The sequence below is a fragment of the Phialemonium atrogriseum genome, assembly GCF_030411735.1.
Source record: "Phialemonium atrogriseum strain 8032-3 unplaced genomic scaffold QBC33scaffold_9, whole genome shotgun sequence".
NCBI classification, from domain to species: domain Eukaryota; kingdom Fungi; phylum Ascomycota; class Sordariomycetes; order Cephalothecales; family Cephalothecaceae; genus Phialemonium; species Phialemonium atrogriseum.
In genome coordinates, this window is record NW_026848146.1 from 534,184 (window position 1) to 557,794 (window position 23,611).

The following is a 23,611-nucleotide window of genomic DNA, read 5'->3' on the forward strand; positions in this document are numbered from 1 at the left end:
CGATTATATTTTAGTTAATAGGGTACTTATCCTGGACTTGACCACCTACACGCACCAAGAGGCTTTCCGGCCTGAAACTGAGACTATTAAGCGCGCGGCAGCCGAGGCTGGCCGGGAAGTCCTCCAACAACTTTAGAGGCAAACATCGCAGGAATAGAATGTTGGTTAAATAGACTATAATTAGTCTAGCTACCTGATCAGGATGGCCAATGTCCCTGAAATCCCCTGCCTCGCCGCCCCTGTAAAACCAGCCCAAATCAACAGACCTAGTTATGAACATTGTTACGCATCATTCCTCAGCGTGGCAACGTAATTCCCGTTTCCCACGACACTTATTTAGTCGTCACGGAATCTGGCCGACTCCCTCTCGGCCTCGAGGCGCCGCATCCTCTCCTCCTCGTCATCCATGCTGACGACCTCCCCCCGCCGCCCCTTGCGCCTGCTGCTGCGCCTGGACTCGTCGCCGTCTTCCCGGCCGCGCTTGCCCCCCGCGACGCCCGCGAGGCTGGCCATCCTCCGCGTCTCCCTGAGCAGCCTCTCCCTGTCGCGCGCCGCCCGCTCCGCCGCGTGCGGGTCCGCCGCCGCCGCCGATGCCTGCGACGACCGCCTGCCCGGCTCCGCGGATTCGCGCGACTTCGAGCTCGCCCCCTTGATCTCGAGGCCTTGGCCCGACGACGACGAAGGCCCGGCCGTCGTCTTCGGACCTGTCGGGGGCTTGAATTCGTCGTCTGGGGAGTCCACTGGCGTGGGCGGCTCGTCCGGTGACCTCTTGCTGCTCCGGTGGCGGTGCTCTCTATCACGATCGCGCCCGTGGTGACGATCCTTTCGCTCCCGGTCCTTGTCGCGTTCCCGATCTTGATCTCGGTGTCGATCCCGGTCTCGGCGGTCGTAGTCTCGGTCACGGTGTGAGCGACGGCTTGACTTGTGGTCCCGGTCACGATCGCGATCGCGATCACGATCACGACCAGGATCATGATCTCTCTCCCGCTCTCGCTCTCGCTCCCGGCGCTTTTCCGAGTCACGCTCTCTCCGGCTACTCCGGTGGCCCGACTTCCTCGAGTCATCGGGAGATGCAGACCTCGTCCGCTCATCGTGTTGCTCATCTTTGGGGCGCGACTTTGAGTCGGCGTCATCACCACGCGAGTCCGAGTGTTTCCTGCCATGTCTTCGATGGCGGCGCTCATCGTCACGCTCATCATTCGAGGCCGATTCCGAACGGTGCCTGCGGCGCCTGCCCGACTCCCTACGGTTCCGGCTCCGGCTTCTACTGTCCGACCGCGAATGCGATCGCTCGCGAGGGTGGTAGTCCCTGCTGCGGTGTTCTCTGGCCCGATCGTTCTCGCGTTCCTTGCTCCTGTCACGGTGCTCGAAGCTTCTTTTGGAGCGAGCTTGGGAACTACTCCTGGACCGCGCATCATCAACTGCCGGGCTCGGCAGGCCACTGCCATTTGACCTCGACCCTCCATCATCCACTAAGCCTCGCGCCTGCAGAGTCCGATAACTGGTGTTAGGAAGTCCCCGGAGGTATGCTTTGGGCCCCTTTGGAGCGTTCAGAGGGACATCGGGAACTGTGTTTTGTGTGCTGGTAATGACAACCCCAATTTGACTCTGGCCTGCAGCTGCATCTGATACGCCGGGTCCTGTCGCGGATGCAACCCCCCCATGCGGCGGCGGGTATGCATCACTATGCGACGCGGCGGATTCTCCGGTATGAATGTGGCCATCCTGATCTGCAGTATACGTAGGGTCATCGTGGTCACCTTTGGTATCAGCGTCGTCGCCATGCCGGGCTGACCCGGATGCACCTGCTGCCTGCTCGGCACCTTCAGCGTCACCTTTCTCTGATTCAGGACGGAGCTCCCGGCCAAACTCATCAACATTGCGCGGCCCGTTGGTCGCACTTGGCTCGTTCTCGTTCTTAACAGAGCCTTCTGGTCCGTTCGTTGCTTGGTCGTTCTGTCCCTGTGGATACTGCTGGCCCATGTAGTTCTGGCCCTGGCTGGCCCCATAGACGCCGTATGCCTGGTTGTATCCTCCTCGGGCGTATCCGTAGCCTCCGCCTCCGCCTCCGTATCCACGGCCACGGCCCCTACCGCGGAAGCCATACTGGTTCCGGCGATAGTCATTGAACTGGTTCGGCTGGCCATAATTACCTTGATTGTATCCTGTCTGGAACCCAGAGTTAAAAGAGGTATAATCACCATTACCCATGCCAGAAGCATTTGGATGATTGAAATTATCTTGGCCGACATTCCATGATTGCTGCCCGTTCCAGTTATTATTGGGACCGCCTCCAAAGCCTCCCATCCCCATGTTCATGTTCATGCCGTTCATGCCCATGCCTTGAGACCCGAAGCCACCATTCATGTACATGTTCTGCATTGTCATCGGGTCCATGCCCATGCCTGGCATGCCTACAAATTGCGTTAGCGCTGGCTGCCCGGTGTTGGGTGGGCATATATGTGAGGGGGACAAACCCATCATTGGGAAGGCACCGAAACCATTGTTTGGCATGCCACCTTGCATGGCCATCATCATTTGCATTTGGTCGAAGTTTCCAGCACCGAGGTTCATGTTTGGGAACGATCCGTTCATGTTGTCAAGGCCGAATCCTGGGCCGAAATTGGGATTCTGTTGGCTCCCGTCGCCTGTCTCATCCTCGACATTTGCCTCGTTTCCATCGCTAGACTTTTCGGCGCCTGCAGGTTCGCCCGTCCCCTGTTGGGCGACAATCTGCATATCCCCAGCATCTTCAATTGATTGAACGACTTTGCTATCCCTCGATGCCTGTTTATGACGAATGTTAGCTCGCACCATGAGAGGAACTTGGCTAAGCATACCTGATCAGCATCATCGGCAGACTTGTCGGCAGGGGTGGCGTTATCGTCCAGCTTCTGCTCGGCAGTCGCCACGGGCGCCTCTCGCTGCTCGCGGCTCGTTCCCCCTACCTCCGCAGCCGGAGCATCAGCGGTAGGAGTCGGAAGTTGACCTGTTGCATTTGGTTCAACTGGCGTCGCTGGTGTCGGATCCTTGGGCCGATTTGCCTCGCGCTTCTTCTCTTCGGTTCGTAGGAAGACCTTGATTGTAGTCCGCAGTGCCTTATGCGGCTTGCAATCATCGGCGGACAGAGGGGAGTGCTCGCAAACCGGGCAAGACGATGGCAACGTCGATTGGCCTGCACGGAAATCAGTCAGCCAGGGATGCAACCAACGAGCGCTGGGGATTTCTTACAAGTTTCGCAGATAGCTTGCTCGCAGCAGGGCAGTCGAAAGGCGTTCACTGCAAGTTTGCTGCAGATCGCGCAGCGAAGCTTCGCTGGAATATCATCTTGCGATAGGGAGCTGTCCATCAGTTAGCTACCTATATCTGCTGCACACTGACTGCACGCCATCGACTGGGATTCCCGTACTTGATGAGCTCTGCCTGAGCTGCAGATATCGATGCTGACGCCGCCATTTTGAACCTGTGTTACGAAACGCGCGAGGCGCCCTATACAGGGCAACGGGATGAAGGTTGAGAGCAGGTGACCATCATTAGACAGAGGGATGCGACCAGATGCGATTGCTAAGAGAAGTTGTCACGCAGGCGGCGAGGTAATAATGAGTGTGCCTGTGGACAATTTAGAGTCGATCGCCGTTGTCGGGAAATAAGGATGGAGGTTTCGTCGCGTTTTCGGCAAGAAAGCGAAAAATTGGGACTCTTCCCCCGAGTCTGATGTACGGGCCTGATAAATGCACGGGCCCCTAGAGTCCCGAACGCGGGAGGAGTTGAAATTCTATGTGGTCTGTGCACGCTTGCGTACTTTGTAAAATGTCCCGCACTAGGCCTTTTCAGGCTGCCATGTGCTCCATCGTTCCAGTTCTCCGTCATCAGCATGGTAGCTCCGGGTCTCTGCCTCTCACGTCACCGGCCTGTCAACTAATTCCAACCAACATTGTTTTCGAACAGGACGGGTTGCTCTCGCCATAAACCACCAAGCACGAAACATCTCGCCCAAGATGGCTGACTCGCATACTCCGAAGCCGAGCAGCAGCGTCAAACTGGTGCTGCTTGGCGAAGCGGCCGTCGGAAAGGTGGGATCCCAAATCCAATCAACCTCGAGCCTTCGGCCGAAGCCTAACCATGAGTTCTAGTCATCCCTCGTACTGCGTTTCGTCAATAACGACTTCCAAGAGAATAAGGAGCCAACAATAGGTGGTACGTCATGTTCCCTCTCGACATTCAACGCTCATCAAGGGTACCGTATGGCTGACGCATGTGGCTTATTCAAGCTGCTTTCTTAACACAAAAATGCAACCTCCCCACGCGGACCATCAAGTTCGAGATATGGGACACAGCAGGACAGGAGCGTTTCGCTTCCCTTGCCCCGATGTACTACAGGAACGCACAGGCAGCTCTGGTTGTCTATGACCTGACGAAACCGACGTCTCTCATCAAGGCCAAACACTGGGTCGCCGAACTCCAACGCCAGGCGTCACCGGGGATTGTCATTGCGCTAGTGGGCAACAAGCTTGATCTTGCCAACCCCGGCGCTGGTTCGGTTGCAGATGGCGCGGCTGACGACTCGGAGGGCGTGGGCGAGGGAGACGACTCCGGCGACGCCCGGAAGGTGTCTACAGAAGAGGCCAAGGCGTACGCGGAAGAGGAGGGCTTGCTGTTCCTCGAGACCAGCGCTAAGACGGGTTTCAATGTTACGGAGGTGTTCACTGCCATCGCAAATGCCATCCCGGAAACATCGTTGAAGAGTGCGCGGGGTCCGGGCGCCTCCAATGCAGCCGGCCGCGCAGGCGAGGAGCAGAGAGTGAATCTTAGCGGGCCTCGCGATCCAAATGCCAAAGAAGGCTGCGCGTGTTGAGATTGATCTCTCTCTCTGGGAGTGTGTGTGTGCCTCCGGGACGATCTTGGTTGCGGGAAGCGTTGGCTGGAAGAGGGGTCAGAAGATGGGAACGCAAGTGGCCGGTCGTTCTTCAGAGCTCTATATTTTCATTACGGTCAAGCGGAGTGGTCGGTGTCTCACTTGGCAGGTTGCTTGGGAGTAAAGACTTTCGTGTTGGTTTTGAGTTTTCTCTCCTTTTACCACCCCCATGCAGGACACTACTTAGCGAGAACTTCAATTAGATGTAGCTTTCAACCTCTCACGACGAGAATATGTTTGATTCTGGATATCAGCGAACCTACCCAATCAAGCTGGTTCCTGACTTCCTGTTACTCACTCTGGAATATGAGTGGAAAGGAGTGACTACCAAGTGGAGCTTATTAGAAAGCCAGTTGGTAATCGCAGCTCTTGCATCAGCTACAGGTAGTAAGGTAGTTTACATAGTTGAAGAGCAGTAAGTATCCAGTCTGTCGTAATTTCTACACACCAAGTTCTCCTCGCTCTTCCCTCAGCTAATACCTGACCAGGCTACTCCTCAAGAGTGGAACTTTGGTGCCTAGGGTCACATAGCCGGTTGCAACGTTATCAAAATTAAGCTGATGGTTGTTTTGTTCCATGATATTGCGTGTCAGAGACGGGGATGGAGGGTCTGCGAGATGTAAGAGATTATACATGTGCGTAGGTAGGTAGCCGTACTCCGGCCTTGGACGAACAGCAGGGAGCGCCATCCAATCGGGCTGGTTCCTCACTTCATGTTATTCGCTGGGGAATGCGGAATCGTGAATGGCGCCTCCTGCTGTTCTTCAAGGTCAATTTACATAATACTATTGGTGGTACAAGGTAAGAGACACTCACGCGGTGGAGGCTCAGGAGCGGCACGTGCAACCATGATGGGACCTGCGGGGCTGGGCCGTGCTTGAAAAAAGTCGCCAATCGCAGTCCACTTTTTGGAGTGCGACTCCCCGTTGTCAGAAAAAAAAGTTCCTTATCGAAGACTCGGTTGCCCACATTTTGAGGTGCTGCTTCTCGTTGTAGCCAACTCCAAGGCAACCAAATTTTCCTCTACCCGAGCCTCCCTCTTTCCGCCGTTGAAGAGAACAGAGAGATCCCCGCAAAATGGTGCCTGCAGCTGGCCGCGGAGCCACCAAGGGTGGACCAATTCCCAAGAAGAGTTTGTTCGATAATGAGGGCTCGAGCAGTGAAGATGATCAGGAAGAAGGCGGTGCTGCCCTCGGGCCGTCCAAGTTGAAGATCAACGAGGAATATGCTCGAAGATTTGAGCATAACAAGAAGCGAGAAGATCTCCATAGACTTGAAGAAAAGTACAAGTCCAATGGTGGTGCCTCGGGTTCAGAGGACGAGTCCTCGTCGGACGAGACAGAAGACGACGAAGGATTCTTGGTCACCGAGGACCTCGATGCTGAGATCTCGGCCACGCTCCAGGCTATAAAGAACAAAGACCCCCGGATATACGACAAGTCGGCGGTTTTCTACAAGCCGTTTGACCCGGCGACTGGCGAGGGAACCAATGCTCAGAAGGAGAAGCCGGTTTTCCTTCGAGACTACCATCGCGAAAGGTATTTGCGAGGCGATATTGGTGCGGACGGCCAGGAAGAAGACGATGCAAACAACCCGACGACCTATACCCAAGAGCAAGAAGAAATAAAGCAGACCATTCTCTCAGAGATTAACGCCGCCGCTGCTGCAGATGAAGAATGGAGTGGCGACGAGGCATTCATGAAGCCAAAGGAACAAGCACGCCCAACAAGGGATGGCGTGCATCCCTCAAGGGCTGCCGCCCTCGAGCTTACGGAGCAGGATGTTGTAACCGCAGACAAGGACCCTGAGACCTATTTGTCCAAATTCATGGCGTCCAAGGCCTGGGCTTCGGAAGGAGGGTCAAGGTGGGAAGCGTTTGAGTCGGACGAGGGCGAGGATGACAACAACGATATTGCCGAGCAGTTCGAACAGGCCTACAACTTGAGATTCGAGGATCCAGAGAAGAGCAACGAGGTCCTGAAATCCTACTCCCGAGACGTCGTTGCGGCGCGGTCAGTGAGAAAGGAAGAGCTTACAGGCAGAAAAAAGCAACGATTGGTTGAGAAGGAAAGGAAAGAGGCGGAGAAGCGAGAGCGCGAAGAGGACCGGCGCCGTCTCCGGCGCCTCAAGCTCGAAGAGGCCCAGGAGAAGCTGCAGAAGATCAAGCAAGCTGCGGGTGTGAGCGGCAAGGTTCTGGAGGACAAGGACTGGGTGAAGTTCCTCAACGACGCCTGGGAGGATGACAGATGGGAGGAGGAGATGAAGCGTCGATTCGGTGAAGAATACTACGCCCAAGCAGACGAGTTGTCCGGGTCCGATGATGAAGACGTGTTGTCGAAGAAAACCAAACCGAAGAAACCCAAGTGGGATGACGACATCGATGTCAAGGACATCATTCCCGACTTTGATGACGAAGTAAAGCCCGTCGTCACTCTGACGGACTCTGAAGCTGCGCCCGAGGAAGGCGCCGAGGACGAGTCCGACTCCGAGTCCGAGTCCGAGCGGCCAGCCAAGAAGCGCAAGACCACCAAGGAAGCCAAAAAGGACCGCGCCGCCGCAAAGCGCGAGGCCCGGCAGGAGCTAGCCCGTCTCGAGGCCCTCGTCGACGCGAAGATGGAGCTAGATAACCCGCGCGCCCTCTCCTCGTCGTCCAAGGGCGGCGGCGGCGACGCCGTCCCGGCCTTCCGCTACCGCGAGACGTCGCCCGTCACGTTCGGCATGACGGCGCGCGACATCCTACTGGCACCCGACTCTGCCCTCAACGAATACGCGGGCCTCAAGAAGCTGGCCACCTTCCGCGACGTCGAGAAGAAGCGCAAGGACCGTAAGCGGCTCGGCAAGAAGGCCCGCCTGCGCCAGTGGCGGAGGGAGGTGTTCGGCAGGGAGTTCGAGCGGACAGGTCCGACCTTTGGGTTCGCCGAGGGAGACGATCAGGACGGCGGCACGGAGGCGCCTCAGCCGAGGGCCGGTGGTGCTCCTAAGGAAGAAGAGCAGGGGGCGAATGTGGTTGCGGGGGGACGGAAGAAGAAGCGTAAGAGGTCTAAGGGTAAGAAGGTTGGCAAGGCTTAGAATGGGGTGGCGCGACTGTTCATATCTAAGGTAGCTTGAGTCTGTACTACCTACCTATGAGTACTATTGAGGCTTTGGAAGATACTATTCCCGCACAACAAATAGATGGTGATCGGCAGATGCGTAATCAGAACTATATCTATCCAAACATTGGACGCCGATCTGTCCCGACTATATACCACACGCAGTGAGCGTACAACGCAGGACCAGCCGATGATAAATACAAACAATCTAGCCCACCCTTGCCTCCTCCTCTGGAGAGTCCCCATCCCAAGTTGACTCCCTCCCCACGTTGCTACCAGATTACCCCCTTACCTCCCCCCAAAAAATTGAACTCCAAGGCGCGCAAGCTCAAGTACTCCTTTGAACTTGGTATGCGTCACCCATAACGTATAAAGTAGGGGGAACCGCACCTCCTCGACCCGGTTGCGCCGCCTGTCGCAAAAAAGTTTGATATGTGTGCCGTGGCAAATGGGAAACCTCCGACCATTCTCCTTTCTCGGCCGCTGTAATGACGCAAGATAAATCGCCGCGTGCTCGCCAACATCTCTCTGCCACGTTTGAAATTTGGTCCCCGCAAAATCGGGTGACCTGGCAGGCACCCCTTGTTCCCTTCCACTTCCCTCGCCGGCGGCCCAAAAGAAGCCGCCCCCCGTGTCAGCAGCAACTTGAAACTCTTGTACACTTCCCAACCGCCAACCTGCAACTTTCCGCCCCATCCATCCTTCCATCACCTGGCCCCGTGGTGCATGCCGCCCATGCCGCCGCTGGCCGTAGACATGCTCCCGCCAAACATGTCGACGAAGCCATCGAGCCCGACGCCAAGCTCCGCGCCAAGCTCGGGCGGCTCCATGTTGAAGGGCATGAACCAGGCCGAGCTCGGCTCGTGCGCAAACGCCGCGTGCAGCGCCGCGTCCGCGGCCGCCATGTGGCCGCCGTTGCCGTTGCCGCCCGCCTGGCTCCCGCTGCCCCGGCCGCCCTCGCCACCGCCGCCGCCTTGCCTGCCGCCGTCCGCGCCGCCGTCCTGCTGCGACCACCCGGCCAGGTTGACGCCGGGGTCCACGCCGTTGCCGTAGGCGCCGAACACGAGCTGCCGATCGAGTTGGGGTAGGGCCATGCCGCCTTGGTGGGCGGCGAGGGAAATGTTGAAGGGGACCGGGGGGAAGAAGGACGGGTTGTGGTGGTGGCGGAACTGGGAGACGGAGACGGGGCTGAGCGGCGAGAGGCCGTGGTACGAGTTGCCGTTGGCGGCGTGGGGGACGGTGAGCGGGTTGAACGACGACGGCCCGCTTGTCTGGCCGCCCAGCGCCCCGTTGCCGGCACCCGAAAACGTCCGGTGGTGCTGGACGCGGGCCTGGATTTGGTCTGCGGCGTGTTGGGCGAAATCGGTCTGGAGCGGCTCCAGCTGTTGCTGCTGGTCGCCCCGAGATACTGCGGCGCTACCGCCCTTGCGGGCCATCGACTTGCGCTTCATTTGTTGGCCGGGCCTCCCTACGCTGCCGTTGGCGGCCTCGGCGCTACCCGGCGACAGGCTGGTGAAGTACTCCTCCACCGTATGCAGCTCGGGCTTCTGCTCCAGTACGGCATCATCTCCCGTCTCCTTCTTCTTGTAAGCCGCGGGGTCCATGAAGTCGGATCCAGACACTCCGTGCGGATACCTGTCGAACCAATCGCCGTACTGGAAGATGGGCGAGGCCGAATTCTCGTTGGCGGGATTCCCCTGCCTCGCAGCGTCGGCACAGGTCCGGTACTGCTCCCGCAGATTCTCGGCCATCCAGTGGAACATGCCCCAGTAGCGCTTCATCTTGGACAAGTACTTGACGTTGGTCGCCAGGTTACGTTTCGAGGTCGCCTCCATCGTCGGATTCCCCGAGAAAATTCCGAAGATATGGACGGTACTGGACAGGAATGCACAGTAACCGGTGAATGGCGCGGTGACGAAGTGCGATTCGGCATCTTTGAGCAGCTCCGAGATGCGGTTCGCCGCCTGAAATGCCTTCGCCCCGGCCTTGGTCACAAATGCCTTGGGTACGTCTTGCTGGGAGCTCCCACTCGGAGACGAGACGGCAAACCTGTTCATGAAGAGGATGTTCTGCTGAATAGCGATGTGGAAGAAGAGGAAGTGGTTCGCCATGTTCTCGGTGTCGTGTAGCTGGAGATTATCCGGCGTGTAAATGAGAAAGTCAGGGAGGTTGGTGATGACATCCTCAGTCTGCTTGATGAGCTTCGAGTATTCCGATTCCGGGCTCCACATGGGATGGGGGTCCGAGTCTTTGCCCCCTCGGTTGAGGTAGGTGATAATCCTACCCCACAGGGCAACGACGCGGATCATGTATGCCGCGACGCCCATGTTTTCCTTCGCATCGGCGAGCTGCCCATCGTCCGCGGAGACGGGATCGACGACGTGGCCGTTCAAGTTTTCGGTTGGGCCGGGCATGTCCAGTTGAAAGTATTTCTCCTTGATGGGCAGGGGAATCTTCAGGGTCTCATCGCCGACGAACGTCGGTCGGTCAGTGCCTGACGAGTTGAAGCGATCCATGACGAAGCAGGCCCACATTGTCCTCCTTCGGATCTCCCGGTCGACAAAGCTCAGCTGTGTCCTCCCGTTGAGCCGCAGCGGATCGTACTCCAGGTCCTTGTGTAACTGGAGGGCGAACGCCATTCGGATACCCTGGCCTGCGAGGGACCAGCTCCGACCACCATGGCAGGTGCCAAACTCGTGCAGGCCCATGATCACGAGGCAGGTGAGGATGGTGATGTTTGGCCATTCGTATCGCTTGGTGAGGATATCGCGAACAACAGAGGCCCACTCCTCCCCTCGAAGGAACTGCGGGCTCGTGTTGAGCTTGGGGTGGTTGGAGAAGCGTGCCGAGATGGCGCAGACTGAGAGCACCAGGACTGGAGGCAATGCACCGGCTCTGCCAAGTCACACACAGTTCAGCATGATTTCCTTCCGACGGGGTCGTGGATCTGTCAAGGGACGGACATACCTGAGTTTCCTCATATAGCTTGGTCTGTGGAGGAGATAATAAGCTTGGCCATATATGTTTTCGAAGAAGACTTCAGCTAGGTGTTCTTGGATTTCCTTGGAGGGCAGCGCTTCGGCTCCCTCCAGCAGCAGCTTGCTTTCCTCCTCTTCCTGGACCATGAGAGACGAGGGTCTGTCTGGGCCGTCCAGTCTTGACCTGGACGGTGCGCGGGCCCAGTGATCAAGATCCGCACCGAACGCGTCTTCGGCACCGCGCTTCTTGGATGCCGACTTATTGGCGGTGAGCGTGCCTGGAATCGCCGGCTTGACGACTGCACGGGTCACGGACGAGGCGAGGCCGTCCTGTTCTGCCTTCGGAACTATCTTAATAATACGTTCCTCCATTCGCTTCAGCCGCTTGTCCAGCATGGCCATGTAGTCTGTCCTGGGGGCCGCTTTCCGTGCTGTGACTTTGTATACGCAGGGGATCCGAGACCGCAGGCAATGCTTGCAGGCAGGTTTTTCACCCGAGCAGCGGATCTTCTTCCTCCTGCACGCGATACAGGCCAGCGGCAGCCGTTTCCGCTCCTTGCCGGCCTTGGTCTTCAATTCGCTCCATGCCGGAACTGAATCGGTCTTGTCGACCTTGGACTTGCTGTTGCAGTCCCCGGGGCCGCCGGTAGACAAGCCGAACTCGTCCGACATGGGGTCTTCAAGCGAGTTGGCGCCAAAGTTGTTGCTGTCGGGACTGCCGTCATCGGACTCGTCCATGCTGAGCCCTCTTTGGCCGGAGGCGCCCCGAAAATTTGTTGTCCGCACGGTGATGGAGTTTACCGAGTTCCGGCGGTCGGCCATTGATGATATCTCATCCGACTGTGAGTGCGCGAACATGTCGCCGGCATGGTCGTCGAAATTGACCATGGATGCAGGCTCTGTCAGATCCTGGTACGAGGGGAATTCGAAGTCGACCAAATGAGTAGAGTCAAGCAGAGAGTGCGGGGCCGCAATGCTGCTCAGTGCGTCATTGGAGGCGTGCAAGATGGGAGACTCGGAATGTGCCAGTTGAGCTTCTGCGTCGCCAGCAGGTTGGCCAAAGTCGAGATCGAGGGAAGGGAGGCGTCTGACCTCGACTTGCGAGAGGCCGGGTGACATTGCTGCAGGTGCTCAGGGGACGACGAGGGTAAGTAAGCTCTCTAAAAGCAAGCTGTGATCAGAGATATCCAGTATCCGCACGGTGCCAGTAAGGGCTCGTGTCTCCGGCTCTCTCTCCGTCGATCTTGTGTCTTTAATCTTCTGCCTCTGCCTCTTGTCTCTGGCTCTGGCTCTGGGCTCCTTTTTGGTACTGTCCCTCCTGGGTGGGTTGAGGAGTTGCAAGTGCGGAGAAGCGGCGTGAGGAGACAAATCCCTATCTCATCGCATGGGGTCGAACGCTCAAACCTCCCCCGCTCAGGCCGAGAAAGAATAAAGCAACGAAAATAGCTGTGAGCCGAGTGGAAGCGGTGTTCTTGGTTTGAGGAGAGCGTCGCCGGAGACTCCCCAGGATCGTCGACAGTTTTGTTGGGACTAGAAACGGGGAAGATGGAGATGGAGATGGGGAGAAGAGTGGGAAGCTGGAGACCAAAATGGGTGTGTGGACTTTGTTGGAATCTGGAGCACCTAGTCCAGGATGAGCGGTTGTCGGGGTCCAATTTGTGGGGTAAAGACGCGATTTCCCTCTCTGGGTCGTCTGGATCCAATGCTGGGAGAGGAACGACAAGGGTGGCGGAGATAGTGGACAAGGGGGTGCCTCGTGATACGGAGAGGAGAGCCTGGGAGGAACCGGGCGCGACGAAGGACCGGGGCTTAGAGGAAGTGGGTACGGTGGAAAGGAATGAAGGAGCCTGGCTCAAAACCCCCAGGTAAACGCCAATGTACGGATTCGTTCGTAGTGGGCGAATGAACAAGGTCATTAAAGGTATGTGTGTATTGGCAGTGGATTCCTAGCTTCCCTACCTACCTTGCAAGTTAATAATAACAATATCTACGCAGCACATACGGATCCGTACAAGGGGGTCATGTACATGCGTTGCATGTATGTACAACTTCCAAGGGGTTCATATAAACTGGCAAATTCCCCATTCGGACTTTCATCAAAGTCCACCAGTTCTGCAAGACGCGGAGGATCATCAGCATCTTTGTTTAAGGCGGGACAAGTGGCACACCGCACACAGCGCACAGCAAACAACAAGAGAGACTGCTTCGTATTCACAACCACATCGAGTTCGTACAGACCTTGCCCCAACCCTCCGGTGCAGGCGACCACACCAAGAATCCAAGACCATTGTGGACATGGAGTGGAATAAAAAACTAGTATGCCTCCACTCCCTCCTGTATCCGTACTCACTATGGAAGTGGACATGGCACTAGGAAGAGGTACCTTTAGCGCATGCCTATGAAGCGATGGATGTTGGTAATGGACAAGGAAAAAGCGGAAAGGAAGGACGTGCACGGACCAGGTTCTTGTGGATGAAATCAAGAAGCGGAACACATGAGTGGCTGGCCAAGGACCCAAGGTTGACGATCCACGCATGTACGGATAGCGTGCCAATAATCTCTCTGGGCATAAGATGCCAACTTACGTAAGGCGGGGAGTACAACGTGGAAACTGCAAGGTTGGAAACTGCAGGGTGGAAACTGCAAGGGTGGGGTCTTCTCCACGCAAGGCGCATCAAATTGACAGCACGCGTACCGACTGGCACTAGTCTCACCACGGACAAGTCGAGACTGGCAAGTGTGAACCGGGCATTGGCCATGGACAGGGCCTCGAGGCAAATTCCGAGAATGCGCCGGGCCATGTTATAAGTAAGGTATTTGTCATTTTCATGGATTGTCAAAGCAGTTCTCCGTCGCACCAAGCGCTCATATTAGGCCTGTATCAAGATGCTAAGTGTGCCAGTCTGTGTGTAATTGGCTAATAAGCTTTGCAGATGCGATCGCTGTCGAGATGATTATGGTTGCAAGAATGCAGATGAAAGTCGTCGAATTGCGAGATCGGCGTTCTCGCCACCCCATGACAGCGTGACTCAGGTTAACTTCTCGTGTAGGTAGGTTATGTCGGCGGCGAGTCTGGACTTGTCACGACCTCACAGCTAGTGTCGATGTAGCCGGTAGCGTATAGTGTGGCTTGCCACCCTCGCTGCCTCGCCAAGATGGATGCAAGCCATCAGATTCAGGATACACAGTTCTGTGGTACACACTCCCAGCGATGCAGAGAATGATGACGCCACGCCGACCAGTCCGGCTTGCTGGCTGGCTGGCTGGCTGTCTACCTGGGGTCAGCAATTACTTCATATAAGCCTGGGGCGATCAGAAACCAAGAGTTTTTGAACTCGCGGTTCAGCCGACCGATCAAGCCAAACCAAAGCCAAGGCCATCCCGCAACCAAATCAACTATCCCCTATAGGTACTCAGCGCGCCAGTGATGAGTGGGTGGTCAATCGGGGGAAGCGTTTTCTGGAATATTGCTAGATTCTGCCCCTTCATCTATACCCCGGTACTCGAAAGCAGCCGATTTATTACCGCAGGTACTTGCACTTTAAGGCTATTTGGGTACTTCCCTCTCGTCGCCCAGACATCCCTTTTCAGGTGCCTCAATCGAGCCGTCCTGTGTATGTACCTCAGCCTGTCGCATGCTGGCTGCAATGCGCCGCTACGGCATCTCGGAGGTTTTTCGCAAAGCGCCATCTTTTTTGATCCTTCCCCAGATTCCGCAGCGCCAGGTCACCCTAATCCTGCCGTTATCCGAGGATAACTTCCAGGTTCGCACCCCCGATCTGTAGCCAATGAGCTTTGCAGTCACCCGCATCCCTCGCTCACGCAGCCCACCCCCCCAAACATCCAACCCCAAGTCTACAACACTTTCCGTAAACAGCAACAGTATGGAATGGAATATACATGCTAACTGGCCTTCCAACGGCTCGGCCCTTCTCGGTTCGGTTATATATCGTCTCCCCCCATCCCCTCCACGCATCTCTATCTGTGCAGGACGTCCGAGCTCATGTGCTTCAGCTCCATGTCTCACGGCGTGGTCGAGCCCGTCACCATTGCATTGATGCCAACGAGGCGGTGCTAGCGTGGTGCGGTGATGCGGTGATTTGAATTCGCGATGAGCTCGTGGCCCCATATGCGGACCATCTGTACACATGCCACAAGATGGTATTGTTGGATAAACGGGGAATGGAAACACAGAAGTTCGACGCGACGCGCAGGGCGAGCGAACATTGGCACCTTCCATGAACGGAAACATCCATGACTTGCTCATGTCTGCCCTTCACAGTGCTGCCATTCGCCCGACCGCCTCCATCCCCCATCCTCCGTCATCCAATACACCAACTACTCCATCTGGGGATTTTCTCGGGCTAAATCGAACAGGCTGATATGCATGGAAGCGAGACGGGCGGGCCAACGACGCGGGGATTTACTACGGTTGAACAACCATCCGTCCGCCTCTCTTTGCAGTGCAGCCGTCGGTAGCGAATCGGGTATTAACATCTAGATTGCGTCTTCGGCGCGCCTAACCGCCCTCCAGTCGTGATGGAGGCGCAAATCAGTGTCTCTCTATCTGTAGTTAACCACCCGAACTACCCGCGGGCAGATGGCTGCGTGTGCTGCAGGATCGAATCGCCGCTCGATTGCAGATGCGCAATGATACCTTAGTTCCTCCCCGCCTACATTGTCCCTATTATAGGAATAGAAAGTCTCCTATCATCGATACACGCCTCCACGCTGTCCACGCTCTCCATGCAGACACACACGGAAGGGGCACTTCCCTCTGCCTGCAGGGGACTTCTAGAATCGAGCAGAATATAAGGGCAGTGAGACAAGACTACCCACATCGGTGTGCTACCAGAGGCGCCCGGACATATCACTGTTGCCACGGTCGTGTCAGCATGTACATATAGGCATATATATCTATCAATATGAAGCTACGTGCAAGGAGGCTGCTATGCGATATGACCCAGCCCGTCATCTGTCTGGCCGTTGCCCCCTTTTGTGACTCGGTGTGTGTTGAACGCGCCTCTAAGGTTACCACTTTAAGGGCGACACGGATACCAGCTATAGTCCTCCTTATATATAACGATCACCTCTTTTCGGCCCACGTGTGAATCATCAAGGGGGGACAGGGAAAACACAAGGCGGCCCCTGGCCCCCTTGACAGGGGTTGATATTGCCCACTCTGTAGCGAAGCCTTTTCTCCTGAGCAAGGCCCCCCCGGGCCCTTGCCCCTGACGTAACTCCCTGACGTAATATTGTAGACCTATCTTCCGCTCCTTAGATCCGGCTGAGGGTAGACGGGAGGCTACACACGTTCTTCGACCCCCATGGCAGCTGCACTGCAGCTTCAAGGGTTCCGGGCATGCTCCCCGGGGGAACGCCGTTGAAGTTCGGCCAGGCAGCGGACGTCTGGCAAGGGGCGTTCGCAACCGGCGCACACCCAAACAGCCGGCATTCACAGGGGATAACCTCAAGCTCTATCAAGAGGCGCATTTTCGATAGTTCTTCTCTTTTCCATTTCCGTATGTAACGAAGTAGGTAATGAATGATATGGAACAGTCAGTGTAAAATAGCAACAAACAAAGGGCAGCCTGCAAAATCTATGATTGCGCCGCCCTCTACCAAACCCAAACGCCGCCGAGAGGAAGCCCATTCTCTCGTGCTTTCACTCCTTACAATGCATCTCGCGGGCCCCAGCTGTGACAACACAACCTGGCCTCACTTCTCCTTCGCCCCTTTTCGTTTCTCTCGGTCCGGATCGCACCCCCTCACCGGTCAATGTAAACCGGGATGCCGTAAACCACCACAGCCGCCGCAGTAAGATACCTGAACCGACAGGCCTCCTCCCGGGCACAGGCCAGCGCCTCGACGAGCGACGTCTTCTTCCCCGCCTTCCGCCTCGCCTTCCCCGTCCTCCCCTTGGCCATATCCCTCTCCCCAACCTTCCCCCCATCCACAAACGTCCCCCGCCGAATCAGCCCCCACTCCTCCAGCGCCCGCCCGGCAAGCCGATCGATATCCCGATCCGTCACGTCCCACAGCGTGCCCGCGACGGCGGGGCACCCGGCGAGCATGTAGTTCCACACGGCGCCGTGGGCCTCGTACTCGCCGGCGACGGCCAGCGACGCCGAGCTGCAACCCATCAGCAGCGCGGCGGCGCGGCACTTGTCCAGGCGGCGCACGGTGCGCCCGCGTATGTACTGCGCCCCGGACCCGTGGCCGAGGTAGAGGACCACGTCCGACGTCGCCAGCGCCGTCTCGAACTCGGCCTCGGTGGGCGCCCGGCTGACGATGCGCGCCCACGCCGGGGACGGGAGCTGCGCCGCGAAGGCGCCGTCGAAGGTGCCGAGCGTGGACTTGAGGTCCGACGACGGGTTGAGGATGTACGCACCCGAGGTGGCGGACACGTGGTGGCCACTGGGGATGTCGGCAGGCGGTTGCTGCTGCTGCTGCTGCTCGCTGGGTGTCGAAGTCGTGGAGGAGGAGGCCGGGGCTCGCTGCTCCAGGATTAGACGCCGGAGGCAGGCGAGAGAGGGGGTCCGAGAGACGGCGAGGCCCTGCATGCAAGGGAGCGATTCCCAGGGGAAGGCGTGGAGGGCCTTGTCCAGGACCAGGATGGTGTGGGCCCCGTCCTCGGCGTCGCCGTCGCCCCCCTTGGCCGCCGAGTGGTAGGCGCGCAGGGCGTCAAACGTCTCCACGACCATGACGTCGAAGTCAATCTCGTCGTAGGCGTTGCGCTCGCCGTGGAACTGCAGGATGTCGACGACGAAGTACAGGAGGTCCGTCAGCTCGTCGTCAAAGTCGCAGCCCTCCTCCGTGGCGTCGCCCAGCCCGACGAACAGCTCCAGGATTCGCGGGTCGAGCGTCACCTTCGACGTCGACGATGCTGCCTTTGTCTTCTTCCCGCGGACCTGTCGCCGCGACGGGAGATGCTTGTCCAGGACGTTTTGGAAGCTCTTTTGGAACCGCCCCAGGAGGTCCGCGCGCCGCCGATGCTGGGAGAAGATGCCCCTGAAGCCGCCAAGCCAGTCCCGCTCAATGAGCTCCAGGAGTCCCTTGAGTCGCTGGTCGAGCGCCTCTCTGTCCTCCCACCATGCCTTCTTCGCCCCTTTGACAGTCATATCCCTCGCGTCGTGGCAGGTTGTATTGGCCAGCTTGATGATCTCTAGGAGCTCGGATCGACCCTGTTGGAAGTTGAAGACCTCGCTGTCGGCATCGCGGGAGCTGGCCCGCTCCAGGGGGAGCCGGATGACGAATGGGCTGTGGCCCGCCTGCAGTTTGGTGATGCATAGATCGTGCTTGTTCTCGCCGAGGGTGATGGAGATCGCCGTCCAGGCCTTGGGGATGATCTCGACGTAGTCTCTCTGGAACTTGTTGTGATCGAGCGAGAAGCCCAGGCTAGAGCGCCTCGGATCCGACGACGAGAGCAGGACGGGCCACTCGGTGCCATCGGGCTTGGCCGCCGTCTTCTCCTGCACGACGGCCTTCCGTTCGCGCCTCCATGTGAGGTTGCGCGCAAGCTCCGTCGAGGACGTCGCGTGTCCGACCTGGCCGGCCGTTTTCGATTTTGCCGAGATTGTCGACAGCAGGAGGGTCACATTCTGTAGCATCGTCGAAATGCGGTGGAGCAAACTCGAATCACCCGACACTGCCGCGGTCGCGTGGGCTTCTATGAGACATTCATGTGCCTCCCTCAGGCTCTCCATGTAGCGCTGGGATACGGCTTCCTTTGAGGCCTCTCTGCGATTAGTTGCAGCAGTACTCCGGGTCTTCGCCGGAGGAGAGTGTTTAGTCAACGATAACCGATCTACCACGGCTTTGTCGCTTCCGTTTCCAAGGACCGTAGGGAACGAGAGTGTCGAGTCGTGGACGACAGAAAAGACAGAATCGTGTGCCATGTCTTCAAGACTCTGTCCAAGGAGACAGGCGGCCATGGTTAGATGCCCATTTGAGATATTGATAGACAGACTCGCAAGTTCCTTGACCTCCCGGAGGATAGTTGTCGCCGCGGCCCATTCCCTCTTGGTGAGCAACGACACGGCCTTCTGGACGAGAAGAGATGCTCGAATGTTGCCAAGACACGCATCAGCAGCCGGTGGGACTGCTTCGGATGTAGCTGCTGGCTTCGCCTTTGGCCTCGGCTTCGTGAGCGTTGTAGCGGATGGTGCCTTGCGGCGCGTGCTAGCCGTTGCCGCCCTTGTCCTCCTGGCCGGTTTCTCCTTGATCTCCAGCTTTGCCATCTTCAACTCGAGACCCGTGGACGCCTCGTCAACAACAGAACTGGCTTGCTTGGGACCCAGAGCCGCCAAGGCAGATTCCGCCCTCCCGAACATTTCAGCCTCGATTTTGGACTCCCCGAGTCGGTGATAGACGGAGCCGATCTGACATGCCAGGTTTGCGATGTGGCAAGACTGACCGTCGGCTCGGATGAGGCTTCGGGCTTCGCTCGCAAACTCGAGCGACTTCTCCAGGTTTCCGGCCTTCAAATGCACCGACGCCATCCAAGTTACACACTGTATCAGGTGGAACTCCGAGTTTGCTTTCCGGGCCAGCTTCTCCACCTGTTCTGCGTAATAGAGCGTCTCCTGGAACATGCCGAGGTGGTCATATATTGCCGAGAGCCAGGAAATATTTCGTAGAAGTTCTCGGAACACCTTCCAGGACTCGGGCCCGAGAGGCATTGTGCCGGTGTCTTTGTGGTCCATTACTGATGTGGTGAGGGCGGAATTATCTGCAGATGGCTGCTTCGAATCCAACCCCCCCTGAAATTGAGTCTCTATGCGACTCCATTCCTGGAAAGCAATGCGAACGCTCTCTCTGCAATATACTAGAGCATGATGGGAGTCGCCGCGCTCGAGGGCGATGAGGGAATACAAGTAGGAGGCGTTAGCAAAGAGGACTCTCTTGCGGTATTTCGAGGCCTTCTGGACTGATGAATTGGCAGCGAAAGCTGCCTTTGCCAGAGACAGATGATCATTCCTGGTATCGTCAGAGACAGTCAGATAAACAGAAGGTATATATGCATGACTTACGCTTTTGTATGGTTACCGATGGCAAGAAGGTACTCCGTTACAGCAAGATGGAAACCAGCAGCGGCCTCGGGGGTGATATGTTCCTGTCTGGCGCTGAACGCTTCCGCCAGCCGCAATATACGCTCAGCCTCGCCAGTCTGGCCAACGTTGGCATATTGCAAGGCCAAATTCGTGTGACTGTCGAGGAAGTCTTCCGGCCTCGGGCCGTCAACGACTCTAGAGATATCGGCGGACAGCCCTAGAACAACGGCTAGCAGCTCGTCGTGACCTTTCATCCGCAGAAAGTCCGTGACGGATTGGAGATGGATGAGCAGCTCCGAGACATCGTCGATACAACCCTCCAGACCCTCTCTAGTTCCACTGCCCTCGAGCATTGACCTCCAGACGGAGATGGTTTGTCGGAGAGACGGAAGGTCGGGATAGCCATCAATGAGGCCGGTGATGGACGAATAGAGCGCTTTCATGTGGGCAAGATACCTCGCCAGGGAGCAATCGTCACCGAGGCCATCATGCTCGTCTAGTTGTACAGCGTCCGCAGTGATCGACCGGATGTCTGATACCAAGTTAACTTGGCCCACCGATGAGCAAAGAAGGCGTAATAGGGTTCGCAGTCTCCGTATCGGAAATTTTGTCGGGTTATAGATGCGCAACAGAGCGTCCACAGTAGGATCATCGAGGGTCAGGGTCTGGTACTTCTTCCCACTCCCGAGCAGAACGAACCACAGGCGGTTTTCCAACACAGCAGCTTGCTCGGCGTCGGGCATGTCGACTGCCCAGTTGATCCAGATCCGCTCCGTCTTTGCAATCGAGGTCAAAGTCCTGGAGAGCATGTCTGCGTCGCTGTCCAAGCTCCAAGCAACATGCGGCGGTTGTGTCTCGAATGCCCGAGCAACGGCTTCTAGGACGCCGTCATCAACCAGGCTTGTCCTGATGCTTTGGAGAGCTCCCAGGGCCTCGTCGACCCTTCCCAAATTCTTGTAGAGCTCGGCCATTCTCTCGAGTTTCATCAGAAGCTGTGCCTTTTCCTTTTCCTTCCTTGGACGGTCCTTGACGCACTCAACCGACCGGCGGAGAGCCCGCAGAGGTTCCGCGTCGTTGGGATCCGTAGATTGCTGTCGAAGGGAATTATACTTCATATAATAGAAGTGTGAGATTTTGACATAGTATGTCGTCGCGTCGTCGGGCGTATGGATTTCTCCCAGATAACCCAGCAGGGTCAGGCTGTCGTTCAAGATGGTCTCCAGGGGCTCCCAAGCTAGGCGTTGGTCGTCTAGCTGTGTCTTGGCCAGGAGAAAGGTGGAATCGAGGGTATGATGTATGGACTGTGAGAGGAGCTGTCGTCTTTGCTCATATCGGAGGTAGTCTTTGGTGCTGCTTTTCGGATCAGGAGGCTTGCCGAGCCACCTCAAGCAAAACCGAGGACACTGTAAAATGAATGCCTCGAGTGGCTCCTTGGTTTTCTGTGGCGGTTGGACAACCACGCCCTTGTCGTCCTTGGTATGACCGAGTATTATCGCTATTATGGCCCGTCGCAGAGAGCCGACGTTCGCCAGGAGCTCGTCGAGTTCAGAACTGTCTCCACGCAATGGCCCCTGGACGCCAGCGAGCACTTGGGCGACAAGATCCTCACTCTGGAGGTAAACAGCGGGGTTGTATTTGAGCTGGAGTGCGAGCAGCTGTGCAGCAATGGAGCAGTATTTCCCTGCCGATTCCACGCTCATGTCCAGAAGATTGCACAGCTTAGTTGCCCACCAGACCGCGTCGTCGAGCATCCCAGATTCCCGAGCGACGGAAGTAAGCAATTGGTAGGTTGCTGCCAGTGGGGATTTCGAGCTTGTCGAAGAGCGCAAGCCTTGGATCTGAACGTGCTCGTAGATCCGGTCGAACGATTTCTGACACAGGGCATATGTGGATCGCGCATTGTTCAGCCGCCTGGTGTAAGCAACGAGACACTTTGACAGAGGTGAGTAAATGTCCCTGTCGACGTCGCCCTGGTGACCGGCCATCTTCCACCAATGGAGCCTAGACTCCAACCCAAGGGTCTGAAGCTCGAGAGCTGTCGTCGGTGAGATGCTGAGCCTTGGATCTGTTGCAATACCATCGTCTTTGCTGGAAACACCCGGGGTTAACGACAGGAGAATCTGCGAGACAGTCTCCAGCTGGCGAGCGACCTTGGCAGTGTCGGCGCTGCTCCCTCCTGCTAGGGATAGCAAGTGGCTGACTAGGGATGAGGGGTGGCCCTCTCGTAGTATCGGCGCCGCAGCCTCGATGTGTGCTGGCTTCTTCATCGCAGACAGGATCCTGAGCGCGTGGATTTGAGTCGCGATAGCCAGCGAGAAGGCCGGGTCCGATGGCTTGGCTTCACGGAAGTCAAGCATCTCTGCAAGCCCCTGGGCTTGTTTTTTGGTCTCTGAGCCCGCCGTATTCTGCCGCCTCTTTGCATCTACCATTGCGTTTCCCTCCAACCGAAGCTTCAAGACCCGTAGCTCCTTCACGGCTTGCTCGTGGAGCCCGAGCCCGATCAACTTCCCGATGAATGAAGACATGGCTGCTTCCAACTGTAGGTCCGGCATAGCAACCTTCCCCGAGCTCTGCAATGTTCTTAGCGCGGATAAAGCCACCCGGGCGCATTCGATGGCGGACAGGAGGTTGATCGAGTTGTTCGAGGCAGTGGAGGGTCGAGTAGACTTGGTAGCTACGGGTGAGGTAGAGACGCGGTTGATGGAACGTGGCTGCAGAGGAGTCATGGGTGCTGAGTTCGACCGTCGGAGAGCATTGCGCGTTGCCGTCTTCACCAGTTCTGCCTCGGGCTGTCGTTTCGAAGGAGTTGGGGGCACCGGCTTCGCAGCCTCTGTCAAAGCCCTGAGAGTTGCATTGACAATCTGTGTAGCTAGAGATCCCTTCTCCTTTACCGACAGCTCTCCGGCGTCGGCAGGACTCGACCTCTTCGATGCCCCTTTTGAGGCTCCGTTGGTGGTCGATTTTCCAGACCTCGCGGTCTTGGGGGCTCGGACATCAGACGACGAACCCCCAACCTGGGAGCCATCTTTTGGGAGAAGCAAGGCTTTGAGGGTTACGATTGTTGTTGGAGAACAGGTGGAGATGTTCGAAACCGCGGTTTTGACAGCGTCAACCTGTGCCTGTATTGAAGCCATCTAAGAGTGAGTGTAAGGGATTGATTCCTAATCATATCATTGCCAAGTCTGGGGCATTATCCAAAAGGAAAGACGATCCAGGGTATGAGTGAGAAAGCAAAGGATGAGGTCCAATGACGCGATGCACAGGAACTTTAGCTGTCAGTGCTTGCACAGAAGGAAGCCTCCCCCCAGCCAGTATTGACTCGAGGTTGCATTCGGGTGAGCTAGTGGTGTTGGCCGAGCAACACGGGAAATTTGCTGCCGAACTGCCGATTGCCGCTGCCCGGGACGCATGCAGGGACCCTAACAACCTTTCTTTGGTCTTGCCATAGAACGTCGCGTGAAATTTCCAAGTCAACCTCCGCTTCGAGATTTTATGTCCGCCCTCAATATGAGTCGACTGGCCCTCCGACGTCTCATTTTCCTGCCTTCCGGCGCCGGGTCTCCAGCTTTGCCG

The 23,611-nt window shown here is 57.1% G+C and overlaps 6 protein-coding genes across 6 annotated transcripts; 2 read left to right on the top strand and 4 right to left on the bottom strand.

Annotated features, from left to right (window-relative positions):
• Positions 1–336: 336 nt before the first annotated feature.
• QBC33DRAFT_557948 (uncharacterized protein) lies at positions 337–3,456 on the bottom strand (the record flags this gene model as incomplete). Its single annotated transcript, XM_060429847.1, has 5 exons — positions 337–2,414; positions 2,478–2,787; positions 2,841–3,175; positions 3,232–3,341; positions 3,410–3,456. The coding sequence occupies 5 exons, from the start codon at positions 3,454–3,456 to the stop codon at positions 337–339; spliced, it is 2,880 nt and encodes a 959-aa protein (XP_060284705.1).
• Positions 3,457–3,998: 542 nt separating this feature from the next.
• QBC33DRAFT_448924 (ras family-domain-containing protein) lies at positions 3,999–4,855 on the top strand (the record flags this gene model as incomplete). Its single annotated transcript, XM_060424496.1, has 3 exons — positions 3,999–4,073; positions 4,134–4,197; positions 4,272–4,855. 3 exons carry the CDS (start codon positions 3,999–4,001, stop codon positions 4,853–4,855), a joined length of 723 nt encoding a protein of 240 aa, XP_060284706.1.
• Positions 4,856–5,817: 962 nt separating this feature from the next.
• On the top strand, positions 5,818–8,408 carry QBC33DRAFT_535165 (KRI1-like family-domain-containing protein). The gene has a single exon (XM_060427595.1). It carries the CDS (start codon positions 5,993–5,995, stop codon positions 7,982–7,984), a length of 1,992 nt encoding a protein of 663 aa, XP_060284707.1. The 5' UTR covers positions 5,818–5,992; the 3' UTR covers positions 7,985–8,408.
• Positions 8,240–12,317, bottom strand: QBC33DRAFT_607012 (fungal-specific transcription factor domain-containing protein). The gene is made up of 2 exons (XM_060432324.1): positions 10,975–12,317; positions 8,240–10,902 (listed from the first exon to the last, which is right to left on the bottom strand). Exons 1-2 carry the CDS (start codon positions 12,102–12,104, stop codon positions 8,715–8,717), a joined length of 3,318 nt encoding a protein of 1,105 aa, XP_060284708.1. The 5' UTR covers positions 12,105–12,317; the 3' UTR covers positions 8,240–8,714.
• Positions 12,318–14,479: 2,162 nt separating this feature from the next.
• On the bottom strand, positions 14,480–15,455 carry QBC33DRAFT_380049 (uncharacterized protein). The gene has a single exon (XM_060424057.1). It carries the CDS (start codon positions 15,250–15,252, stop codon positions 14,641–14,643), a length of 612 nt encoding a protein of 203 aa, XP_060284709.1. The 5' UTR covers positions 15,253–15,455; the 3' UTR covers positions 14,480–14,640.
• Positions 15,456–17,023: 1,568 nt separating this feature from the next.
• QBC33DRAFT_489762 (peptidase family C50-domain-containing protein) lies at positions 17,024–23,594 on the bottom strand (the record flags this gene model as incomplete). The annotated part of the gene is made up of 3 exons (XM_060425450.1): positions 20,018–23,594; positions 17,355–19,964; positions 17,024–17,098 (listed from the first exon to the last, which is right to left on the bottom strand). Coding segments are annotated over exons 1-3 (5,838 nt in total), but the record flags the coding sequence as incomplete, so codon positions are not given.
• Positions 23,595–23,611: the final 17 nt, after the last annotated feature.

What these genes read in the sequence shown, in the direction of transcription:
- QBC33DRAFT_380049 (XM_060424057.1), bottom strand. Translation starts at nt 15,252, where the DNA reads ATGAGCAAGTCATGGATGTTTCCGTTCATGGAAGGTGCCAATGTTCGC.
- QBC33DRAFT_535165 (XM_060427595.1), top strand. Translation starts at nt 5,993, where the DNA reads ATGGTGCCTGCAGCTGGCCGCGGAGCCACCAAGGGTGGACCAATTCCC.
- QBC33DRAFT_607012 (XM_060432324.1), bottom strand. Translation starts at nt 12,104, where the DNA reads ATGTCACCCGGCCTCTCGCAAGTCGAGGTCAGACGCCTCCCTTCCCTC. An exon ending in AGCTATATGAGGAAACTCAG is followed by an intron (nt 10,903 to 10,974) that starts GTATGTCCGTCC and finishes GTGACTTGGCAG; the next exon opens with AGCCGGTGCATTGCCTCCAG.